Source organism: Colletotrichum fructicola, assembly GCF_000319635.2.
Source record: "Colletotrichum fructicola Nara gc5 chromosome Unknown KSG_Nara_v1_contig04, whole genome shotgun sequence".
In the NCBI taxonomy this organism is placed as follows: Eukaryota; Fungi; Ascomycota; class Sordariomycetes; order Glomerellales; family Glomerellaceae; genus Colletotrichum; species Colletotrichum fructicola.
Window position 1 is genome coordinate 4,575,222 of NW_027094054.1, and position 11,853 is coordinate 4,587,074.

Genomic DNA, 11,853 nt, shown 5'->3' on the forward strand with positions numbered 1-11,853 from the left:
GGCTCCGGGCTGTGTAAACACTCTTTGAGAATAGACTTATCGGCGTGCTGGCTGACACTTGGGCGTCCGCGTCCGGGGTCTGGTTTGTTGGCCGTGATGTTTCATGTAGAGCGAGATGCACGCGCGTTGCTCGGAGTCAGACGTGCAGGATCGGACTGGTCGTTTTTTGTTTCAAGCCGGGGGGTATTTAAGGCCGAAAGGCGTTGTGTGAGTATGATTTATGACCAGAATCGGCTGCGGCCGTTGGTAGAGTACTGGATGTGGTCCGTCATTGGAGGCTCGCATATGCTTCATCGCTGTCGGGGGTCCTTGGGACCATGGCCTTGTACCCTCAGACTACTTGACCAGGGTACATTCGGGTGATTATTCTGGACGCAGGAACCGATTGATGTAGGGGATGTGGACGACAATGGTCTGAGGTCGAGCATTCGAGGTGATGATGCCGTGGCACCGAGTTGCTGCGACTCGTCGGAAGCTTGCAGAGTCAATCGGCGTCGCGATACGCTTGAGATGTAATCCTCAAGCGAGATTGCTGTTGAGGAGGTTTCTGGCCCATGTGAACTTGGGGTTCCTTTTAAACCAGACGTGAATGGCGTTTTGGATGCGACTTCGGTCAACGCTGGATCATGGTGTAAGCACGGCGTCGAGGGGCGAAGTGCCTCCTTATTTCACGACGGAGTAAGGTAAGGAGTATTTAATGATTTCCTTGGGTCTTGAAGGTTCTCTGACTCAACAGAACAATGCGAGTTTGTCCTTGTGGACCGATTGCAATCCAATAGCCGCGGGTGAATAGTTTGGGCGGTGTTGGGTGTTCGGCCCAGGCCTTACTCAAGGGGGGCATTCTGGGCGAACGCCTGACGGCACTGTAATGAATCATCTTTTGAATACACGAGAAGAGATTCTGAGGCTGGACGATGGAGCGAGTCAATCAAAGGACCAGAGTTCACCGAAAAGTGGTTGAGGTGGGATTCGCATATCCGAGGCGAGAGACCTCGCACATCACGTTTCTTGCGTTGGTGTCATTTGGTTTCCTGCTATCTGTTCCTTTAGCTCATGGCAGAGCTCTGGCGGCTTAAATACAAATGTGGATGTTTCGGTATAGGAGAACTTGTAGCCTTGCGAGAGTAGTATAAACAGAGTCAAAAGGAAATGGCGGTATACTCAACGGCACATAGAATATTGGTGAAAGCATTTTGGTCTTCCACACTACAGCAAAGAAATGAATGACCAATGCTTAGGTGTTTGTGCTGCAAGTTGTAACTAGCGGCGCGAATCAAAGATTTTATTTTCTCAAGAGCGGTGGTAGTTTATTTGGGTTGTGTTGACTGGGCGAAGACGATGGACGACGAGAGATAGAAGCTGCTGATGAATAGCAAGCACTTTGATTCTTGGGGTCCAGATGGTATAAGTTCTTTTCAAGTTGGTTCAAGCCACACCGGAGTTACGACAACGCCCACTATTTGGCTTTGCCTCTTGTCCTGTCAGAAGCGTGATGGGAGATTATATATGTGGACAACCGGGCATGACCAAGAAAGTATCTGAGCCCAGCCGGCCTGAATTGGGAAAATGGAGCGTTTCAGAGTGTTAAGAGGTATATGTTTGACGAGAATGGCTTTTACAATACTTCAGCACACGATGAATGGATGCCATCGTAGGTATCATTGGTAGTCTCACGATCCGGAATCGATCTGGCCATAACGCCTCTTGATTCAAGATTTCTGGGACAGACGACTCTGTGCGAACTAAACTTAGGAGGAATATGCTGGATCGCCCCTGGCGTGTCCATGAGGGATACGTCAGGAAAGGTAGCGTTGCGTAGGGATGAAGACTGGTAAGCCCTGCGAGTTAGGCTTGAGCCCAGTATCCATGAACTGTTGGGAGCGGCCCCTTAAATCACACGCTTCGTTCCCTGAGACCCGAAAAGGAAGACCAGTCGCAAAAATGGTGGAGAATTTGATGGAAGGCTGTAGTTTCAGCTGTTGTTCTACAATCGACTTAGTGCTTGCACAAATTGACGGGCCTCTTACCACCAAGATCAGTACCAGAAGCAGATAAACACTTGGTAAGCTGAGAGAACACCGGGTAACCAGAGTCACCTTTCACACACAGAGACCTATATGTGGACTTCTGAATCTGGCTTATCAGAAATGTAGGCGCAATATGGCTTCGCTTTTCTCACTTCAAGGATGAGAGCAGAGACAAATCTGGAATGAGAATCATGAACAAGTAGAATAGTAACTGGAGACGGTGGAAGGGAGAACAGCCTCCAATCGAAATGATAATTGATGTTTCTGAAAACCTGCACTTTCCGATCTGGGCGCATGGGCCAAGATCTAGTTGGCAGATGTCTCCTGTTGTAGAACGCCGTAAGAGCCCACACGCATGTGTGGTGAAGATCTCTCATTGGCAACACGTATCTGAATTGAACTTTTTTGGAGTTAGCTCCGATTTCGTCACCTGTTCCCACGTTGTTTGTCGGATTTTATGGCTAAGTAAGCATTCTCATGTCCCGGGTATTTGTTTGCTGATGAGTAAGTAGGTGATATATAAGTCAGGTTTCAACAGAATGCAAACAGATTTACACCCTGCCGTGACGTAGACTTTACCAACATGCCAGAAAGACGTCTAATGTGCGGTTGAGATACCAAATAACAATACTGATTGCATACTTCTTTTGAACGAGGTCCCGCTCCCCCGGGTCAAATATAAACCCGAATATCTATAGTATCGCTGTTGTCTTCTCGTGGTTTTATCTCGAAATGTCCATGAAAACCAACTATCAAGGAACACTTCTTGCTCTTGCTTGCTTTGGGTCCCAGCATTCCCACCTGGTGCAGATCACCCTCTTCTGCTGCCTTGAAGAGATAACGATTCGGCCCCTTAGCTGAACCTATGCAGACACCATCTTTCGACACCAGGACCAAATCCACAGGCAACAACAAAGGATGGTATTGGCACTGTAGAAAGCCCCACAGGAAATTCGCACATGACAAATCCCTCAAAACTTTCTAGACCCTCTGTGATGATTAGATTTTGATCTTTGATCCAGTTGAGGGCCGGCATAGCTCGGCCAAATTTGACACGGCTCTTAGCATTGGCGTTGAATTGGAATGAACGGCGAAACATGGACTCCAGTTGGGAAATTATCATCCCACTCATATCTAGATCGATAGACTTTTTGATATAAAATGTCATGTCGTGTCCCTGGCTGTCACCCCGCCACTGTATCCGAGAGTTAGAATTCCACCTCACGAACTCACCGCCATCTACTCCTCTGAGTAAGACGCCGATAGTGTCTTGGGGACTACTGTCGACTGCGCGGCATCCCAAAGCAAGACGCCAAACGTTCCCCTCTATCACCGTAGCTTCTGTTGTGATTTTCAACCCTTTATTAGTAATGGTGAACTGAAAGAAATGTTAGCCTCACAAAAGCCGAGGGGCGGGTTGTGTGCAAACTCCGACATTGACTCACTTCAGGATTGTACTTAACACCCCTTCGCAGGATAACATCATGTGAAGAGTGGAAGTCATCAGGGGAAATGGCCAGAATTCCACAGGGTTCTCGTGGCAGACCTGGTCGCTTCGTCGATTGCGGCCCTAAGCTGTTGCTAGGCCACTCAAATCGCCTCCACGCCAGAAGCGATAGATCGTTGGACTCCTTCGCAATCTCTTCCTGAAGACGAACGAATGCCTGACTACCCTCTCCGTATAGCAAGGGCATATTGACGCTAAAGATCCCGAGGAGAGTATAAGCCCGATCTTCTTCGCGAGTAGTTGCCCGTCCTGCAGCCCAAGACATTCTGCGCGCCACTGAGTTGCGCGCTAGAATCGTACGTATGTTTCGGGTTTCTGGTGTTTCGTCAAGAATCTCGTCAACAATGTGCGTACACCTTTGGATAGCCTCGCGAAGTTGAAACCGTGTTCCAATCCGCCTCCAATGCTTGTCAAAGAACTCCATTCGGGCAGGAGCGATCAGTTCCTGTAACGTCCATCCCCGAGTAAACCAAAGGGAATCTTCAATCGGTTCTCCGAGCGCGATGTCGGACAAATAAGTGTAGCAAACTGCGGAGTTTGCGTACCACTTGAACATTGAGTTGATTGCCTCGGTAAGCTCCGTGAGGTCCTCTTTGTTGATGCAGCAAGTGTCAATCCAAACATGCTTGTAGTTGTTTTCGAGTGCAACACGACAAAAGTTGTCTATTTTCTCTCACCCAGCCTTCTTCACGGCGATCTCTGGAGTTCGAAAGTCTTGGTAGATAACCTCATCGTCCTCCCATCGATGCGATAAGATCGCATACGTATCAGGGATCTTTTCACCAGAGAAATCTTCGATTTGGCGGGTTTCGCAGTTGAGAAGCTTCATGATCGAGCCGTTTGGGGCTTCGCAGTGTTCGATGTTGGAACTGTTGAGAGTTTAGAGACAAGAGAAACAAGGCCCAGTATCCAACCAGCAACGAACGAGGGACCACCGGGCCTTTGTACCCGATGAAGAACCACGCCGAGACAAATCAAACGATAATAGCGAATCGCTACTGTTCAGGGTCGCATTGAGATGCAAGTCTGACCTGATGCAGTTGACCTACGCCCAATCAGTGTTGTCGGCATGCACATAGTGTTGGAACGCAAGCATGCACTTTTCCTCGCTTAACATGCCGGCACACAGCCGGAGCCCATGAGCCACGACTGGGTTGACCTTCATATGAGGAATCCATACGCACATGACATCTCGCCGATCAGGGGATCTGACCTTTTTGCGCTTTACCGGCAGAACCTTTCTTCAATCATCCGAATCTTTCTGCCAAACACCACAAAGCCTTTAACGAGGCAATGAAGAGCTGCAACGATTTCACTTAACGTGATATGCGATGGAAGTCCCAGTAAACCGAACAACCAGCGTAAGTGAAGCGTAGAGAAAGTATATCAACTTAGGATAGCATAGTAGATAGGAGTCCTTCGAGTACATGCACAGAAAGTTGACAGATGCGGACGAATCCTAAGGGTATTTGGCCACATACGCGCAGCAATGGTGGTCTTCTTTCACAGAATTGGCGTCGGACTACATTTGCTGAGGATACATTATGCTGTCTGAAAGGCTTCGGATAGAGGCATACAACTGATCATGACTCCAATTCCAGACCTGGTATTATAGCCAAAAATCATCATCGCGTCCATATGTCGGCTCGGGGGAACATCACTTACCTCATGACTCGCCGACATCTGGCCTTGGAGTTTCGCGTCAGTGTCGAACCTTCTCAAACGAACACCACCAAGACAAGCATCAGAACAACAACTGTCACTCCAACATCGATCCCAGGATCTGTTGCCTTTAAAACAATGCTATTACTCTAACCTCATAGGGCAGTCTAGCCTCTTCCACGAACCAATCCGCCGGAAATAGGGGTTCACTCGGCATTTGCATGCAACCGCCCAGGACCAGGGTTTCAAAATAGACTTTCTGGATAGATTGCGCGCCCGCTCTCGAGACAAGTCCCCGGGCAGCCCGCAGTCACATCAGCCCCAAAAATTGACATTCGACGGGTGGACCGCACGACACTCGTCATGAAAGGTCGGGGCAACGCTGCTCCCCCTTTCCCGGTGGTGGGTGCTGCGCGGTGAGGTATAACTGCCCGACGAACCCGCCCATGCGTGACGCGCGCGGTGGTGGATGCGTTCATCGCAAGTTTCACTCACCACAGTCACTCGTTCCCACGCGCCGACGTCGATCCGCCGATCAATTCGACCCCGATCCAGAATCACATCCGATAACAACGTCTTACGAAGAAGGAATTCAAGATGGTCAACTCATTCGTCAAGCTCTTCGCCTTCGCTGGCCTCGCCTCCGCCGGGATCCTCTCCCCGCGCCAGAACACGACGCCTGCTGTTGACATTACGGCGCTGACCAAGAACGTCACGGCCACTTCCGGAACCGGCGCCGTCAGCGCCGCGGGAACCTTGTCTCCCTTTGGAGGTATCGGAGTTGGTTGTGGCATCAACTGGGCTGAGGGCCAGTCTTTTGGAGGTAGGTTAGACGTTAAGCTGGCGCGGTTTGACCCGGGCAGCGACGATGGACTCGGGAAACAAATAGAAGGACGCAGATCTCGTTGGCAGAGAAGTTTGAAGAGACATACTAAACGAGTTGCTTACCAGGTGGTCTTCAATCCGGCTCGGACTCTTTCGGTCTCGGCGGCGGATTCACCATTACCAAGGACACCATGATCATTGGTCTTGGCATTGGAATCAACCCCATTAAGTTCAACTCCAGGTAAGCCCGCGTCGCAACCTTGCTATCACTCAAAGCAGCTAACAGGAAGCTAGCGTGAACTATGAAGCTTCGACTAACGGCACCGTGACCATGACCTTCACCTCCACGACGGCGATCAAGTGCGAAGAGACCACCGTTGATGGCGTCAAGGGTGTCAAGTGTACTTCCTCGTAGAGAATCTTAGCGATGTAGCGTTTTTAGGCGTCAACTGATATATCCTGTCAAAAGTTCCAATACATGCAGTACCTATATTCTACTCTTCGGTTTCGACCATAGTGTGGTGATGGGATCCTCAGCGCCTATGGAATCAACTCACCGCCGTTGAACAAACGTTTGTTTTCGTGAACCCGTCGACTGCTAACGTCCTCTTCCCGTGTTCATTCATTTCATCGCAATACGAATACACGAAGCAGGACTATCCATCTATAAGGCCGTCGGCCACCAAGCTACCACACAATTGCTACCCACCATTGTTTGAGTTCCCCATTGTGTGACGACTTCTGGGAGACACCCAGGACATCAATCAGTCTGAATGTTGCGGGGCTGGGGGATGTTCTTAGGTGCCCACAGTCACAAGTTACATACAGAGATCATCGTCCCCGTGAGAGTCATACGGCAGTCAACAAGGTGCGCCTCCAGGCGGCAAACTGCGAAGAAAAAAGTTAGAAGGAAAAAAAGATCATCGTCCAATGCCTCTGAATGCCCCCCCCCGCCCCCGCACGGCGAGCAACAATACATGTGACAGCAATGACAGCATAATGTACTTCCTACAGCGAAACAACAAAGCCAATCTTTCTAGCGGATGCCTTCTGTGATTGCAACACGCTTCGCCTCCTGAAATGCATGTTCATCACGATCATGGTTAGCAAGACACTCTTCAAGTCATGTTGCCTCTCGTCCAGTTCTGTCGCTATTTGTGGTTTAAGAGGAATTTTATACATCGCTAAACACAAAAGACATGTAACTTCATGCCTTGGTGTCAATGAGTGAGCCTCTTTACCCTGGAAGATCGCAAGATTTGAACAACCTTAGAAAAGCGGCTAAAAGGCTGGTCAGTCTAGGAGCACTTACGTATATGGGCGCGTCTGTTGATGGAAAAAAAAGAAGAAGAAAAAAACAATGAGCAAAAAAAAAAGACTGAAAAAGAATGGTCCTGACCAGGCTTGAACTGGCGACCTCCGCCGTATCTGACGTGATATCAGGACGATGCTCTGACCAAACTGAGCTACAGGACCTTTTCGTGTTTATTGGATGACCAGTCAGTAATTCAAACATATGAAGGATGCCCACGGTTCTACGTGGTTGACTCATAGTCTCGAAACATCGAGGTCTTGAGATTTGAGTTTGGGTTGACTCACAGGTCATCCGGGTGGTTGGTTGATGTAGGAAGATAACAGCCTGCGCCGACGCTCAAAGGTCTACGTACAAGTTGCTGTCTCGCTGTAGCATTGGTTCATTGTGGTATCACACCTATCACTTCACACACCCAGTGACCTCCCAATCCCTTCATTTGGCACCGTCTTGCGGCGGAGAGAGATGTGTCTGGAAGCTTCGGCCCTCCGAACGCAATCACATCTTGGAGTACAGTGTACTTGGTAGAGATTGCCCACAGCTGTGACTTTCACGACAAGTTTCACAACATCCACCGTATGTCAGTGGCTGTCTTAGTGGTGATGGTTGTTCAGCTGAACTATCCCAGCCTGGCGAGAAGGATGGTCGAGACACAGCTACACAGCGGATGTGGTAACACCAAACTTGCTACATCAGGTAATTGTACGTCCCGGTGAAGCTGAATGATCCCTTAAAGTAGGTTCGAATGATCTTGGGACACTTTTAAGTCATAGAAAAGTCACCCAGCGCATCTATTGTCTGAGCTGAATTCAATTGGCAAACCCCAACCCGCCGATATTCTGAACATGATCCAGAAGTTGTCGTTTGCGGGGACCCCAGACAATGGAGGATATTTAACCATACTAAACCCATAAGGTAACAGAAGTCAGGCTGGTTTGAGCTCCATAATGGAACAGCAATAAGGCCTCTCTGATCATGTCACGAACTCCCACTTTCCGTGTGACATTCTCCGAATCATCACCTAGCGGGTTTCGGCAAAATAGCTGAGCACAAAACCTGAACGCATCAGAGCGATATGTAGGTGTGCTACTGGTAAACAACACATTGGGTATACAAGACACTGCCCACGCATCCATTCACTCAATTAAGACCATGATTGCCAAGGGCGCCCACGGCCGCCTTGGGGTAATACGATAAGCATCACGTTGCCCGATGATAGTTCTCGGCGCTCGCAATGTCTCAAACAAATACTAATAGTCCAAAGAAGCTTTAGGAGGGAGCTCATGGAGACACCGTACTTATGGTGGCTATAAGAGTCCAAATATCTCTCGCTTCAGTTGCATTCTCACTCATCTTATCATACTAATTGGATATTACCCTCAACGAAACTACATTGCACAGCCCACAAGCTTCATACTTGGGTATTTTCCACAGGCAAGTCTCACGAATAGGCACTACACATCGTGTTGTTGATAATAACAAGAGACCTGGACATCAGTGCGAATATAAGCCACCCTCATCGCCAGTCAATATGCGCTTCAGCATCGCGATGATCACCGCCACCTTGGCTGCCGTATGCGCCGCCGACCGCATGGTTACCACCCGTGATTGCAGAAGGGTCGGTGACCGAGCTGTATTGTTCGAATTTAACCTATGTGGTCGACACCTTTGTGGAGGGCGTGTGTGATGAGTGTCAGTCAAGGTCTACACATGAAGCAGACTCTTACCGAACCGCAAAGGTTTCTGGTATCAATCTCTCTCACCGCGTCACGTGCATGGAAGCCATCTGGCTCGAAATATCAGACTCGACCAAGGTAGAATCACCACAGGTTCTTCTGACTACCTGGAGGAATCGACCACACGAGGTTCTCAACCCCATCGTATCAAGCAAACTCCTCCCTTCGGAGATGTCCCTATCCAAAATCCAATTGTGAAGGATAGCCTCAAAGGTTGACCTTCAACAACGAGGACGTTTCTCCGGATGATCTGGGAAGTGCTTATAAGCTGCCCAACTTTCTTCTGCTGTGATCTGCATCTTCCGACCTCCCCATCCCATCTTAGGATATCACAATTGGCAAATCACACAGATTCCAGTAGTGCATATACTAACTTGACGATCCACTGCAAACAATCTTCTTCACATCTATACCCATATTGCAGGCCGCCTACCACCACATCTATCCTACGAATAGATTCCAACAGGCCTCTTACCTACACATCCATTCTACTCCTTATCACAACTACTCACAAGGCAACTTACGCACACAATGGCAGCCCTCAAGAGTCTTAACGCTATCAGGGCCAAGTACGTCCAGAAGCAGCAGGAGAAGGTGAGGACTGCCGCCGTCGCCGCCGCTGCTCCCGACCCGTTCCAGGTAGTCGCCAATTGGAATTGGGAGGGCGTAACCTCCCCTGTTCAACAAAGCCACAATGCCGTGGCACACCAATTCACCGATGGGGGCAACCCCTCCAACGGTGCTAACTACTACATGGCCGGCATGTGCGCCCCGGTCCAGGGATACAACAACGACGTCCCCAACGCCGGCGTCGTCATGGACATTGACGATGCCTCCTACAACTCGCCCGACGTCAGCATGAGCGACGTCTCCAGTGACGTCTCCAGTGACGTCTCCAGCGACGTCTCCAGCACCATGTTCGACATGGACATGGACATTGTCTCCGACGCCATGGCCGACATCACCATGTCCGATGTCCCCTACGCCAGCCCGGAGATCCACATGAGCGACGCCTGGATCGTGGGCTCGCTTTGCGACGAGGATCACTCGGACAACATGCTCAAGATCCTGGCGGGGAAGAAGCGCGCCACGGGCCTGCGCCAGCTTGAGGACTCTCAGCGACTGCGTCCTCGAGAGGCCAACAGCCGCGAGCACATCGCCGCAGAGATCTCCAAGTCGCGGGACACCATTGAGAAGTGGCAGAAGGTGCTTGAGAAGATCCGGCTCGAGATGCAGAGCGGGCACGTTGACCCGTGGCCTACTGGCAAGTGGATGGCGAGAGGTGAGTGCCTGCTCGCGGAGGAGTGGAAGAGGCTCGATCGCCTCGACATGCAGTACTACATGGCCTCGAAGTATGTCGCGGGGTTGCATGAGTGCTGCGTTTGGTGAGGCTGGCTTGGTCGTGTTGGTGGGGTGCGGGATGCTTCACTAGGTTCGTGGGTGATGTGATGCCTTGGATCGGATCGAGTCCAGGACATCTTATGAGAATATGAATATGATAATGACCTAATGACTCCAATATACCCTGTCATTTTCTGTTTGCACATTAGCATCCTGTAACTTGTGTTTGCGATGTTGACTTTGACCTGTGAGTGTTTCTTCATCTTCAGAGAGCTTCTGGCACTTCCAGCTCTGCTCCTTCCTAATGGGTTGCCGCCGTCGCATGACACCTTTCCTACCTTAAAATAAAAGACGTCTTTCCCAAATGAGAAGCCGAAAAACGAACCACGAGAAACGGTCCTCTGCACCCCCAAACTCAAATCCGCTGTCGACAAGTATGTCTCCATGCTCACCTATTGATCAGATGAAATGTCACGATGGATCCTGAGGCTTCAGCTGTCGTCAAAGAGAACGTCACACCCACGGTCGTCACTGCGCAACATCGTAATGTCGTGGAAGACCTGCACATGAATACCCCACACTTTATCCACCACCCATTACTTCATCCCAACTCCCGCAGGCGGTCCGGCACATGAAGTCTCCATGCGAACGACGTCAGACGGCCCTCTCGCTCACACACACACCAGAAGACGGCCGATCCAGGGTCCAATTGGCACACACAGGCCGCCGATGCATTGCGGGGAAGGCATGGCGCCTGCGGTCTGTGCCGTCAGCGCTTCCACACTGACACCTCCTCTTCCCCGCCCCTCATCATCGTGTTTGCTGCAGAGTAGACGATGTAGTGGTGGTGGTGGTGGTGGTGGCTGCTATCCTTGCAGCACCGGGTCATCGATCCGTCGGGCGGTGGTGTCGACGGCTCGTCTGCACGTCAGTGTAGGCGCCAATTATTAGCGAGGTTTGGAGTGGAAGAGAGGAAGATGTGGAATCGTCGGTGCAGTCCCAGGTCGCCCCACTGAAGAAAACCCGACTGAGCCGCCAATCTGCGTCCAGGAACCCCTGCCCCAGCGACAGGCAAGCCCCGCCGGCTAGAACCACAGCTCGCCGCCTCCAAGCTCTGTCTGCGGCAGGCCAGGGTTGGTTCCATTGATGGAGGGGTAGACTTCAGCAAGCATTGATTCCATCACCTCACCTCACCCTGCAGCAGCGCATCATCCCACTCGGAGACACAGGTGAGCTGCTTTTCTCCCCGTCGAGTTGCTGCTACCCTTCCTCTGCATACCTTAGATGCAGAAGCACAGCACACACGACCTCACAGAGCAACAGGACTGCTCTCCTCCAACCCTGGACCGTCCAACCCGCCATTTGCCTACCTTACCTTAGGTGCGCTACGTAGCGACGTCACACCCAAAAAGAGTCGCGTGTTTTTCAAGACACAAAAGCGAA

At 50.6% G+C, this 11,853-nt stretch overlaps 3 protein-coding genes across 3 annotated transcripts; 2 read left to right on the forward strand and 1 right to left on the reverse strand.

The window, feature by feature from the left end:
- Positions 1–3,266: 3,266 nt before the first annotated feature.
- CGGC5_v008077 (uncharacterized protein) lies at positions 3,267–3,721 on the reverse strand (the record flags this gene model as incomplete). The annotated part of the gene is made up of 3 exons (XM_066151962.1): positions 3,267–3,314; positions 3,361–3,405; positions 3,473–3,721. 3 exons carry the CDS (start codon positions 3,719–3,721, stop codon positions 3,267–3,269), a joined length of 342 nt encoding a protein of 113 aa, XP_066008709.1.
- A 2,072-nt stretch (positions 3,722–5,793) lies between these two features.
- CGGC5_v008078 (uncharacterized protein) lies at positions 5,794–6,436 on the forward strand (the record flags this gene model as incomplete). Its single annotated transcript, XM_032023143.1, has 3 exons — positions 5,794–6,019; positions 6,148–6,262; positions 6,316–6,436. The coding sequence occupies 3 exons, from the start codon at positions 5,794–5,796 to the stop codon at positions 6,434–6,436; spliced, it is 462 nt and encodes a 153-aa protein (XP_031891705.1).
- A 3,164-nt stretch (positions 6,437–9,600) lies between these two features.
- Positions 9,601–10,458, forward strand: CGGC5_v008079 (uncharacterized protein; the record flags this gene model as incomplete). Its single annotated transcript, XM_032023155.1, has 1 exon — positions 9,601–10,458. The coding sequence occupies one exon, from the start codon at positions 9,601–9,603 to the stop codon at positions 10,456–10,458; it is 858 nt and encodes a 285-aa protein (XP_031892279.1).
- Between the last annotated feature and the right edge of the window lie 1,395 nt (positions 10,459–11,853).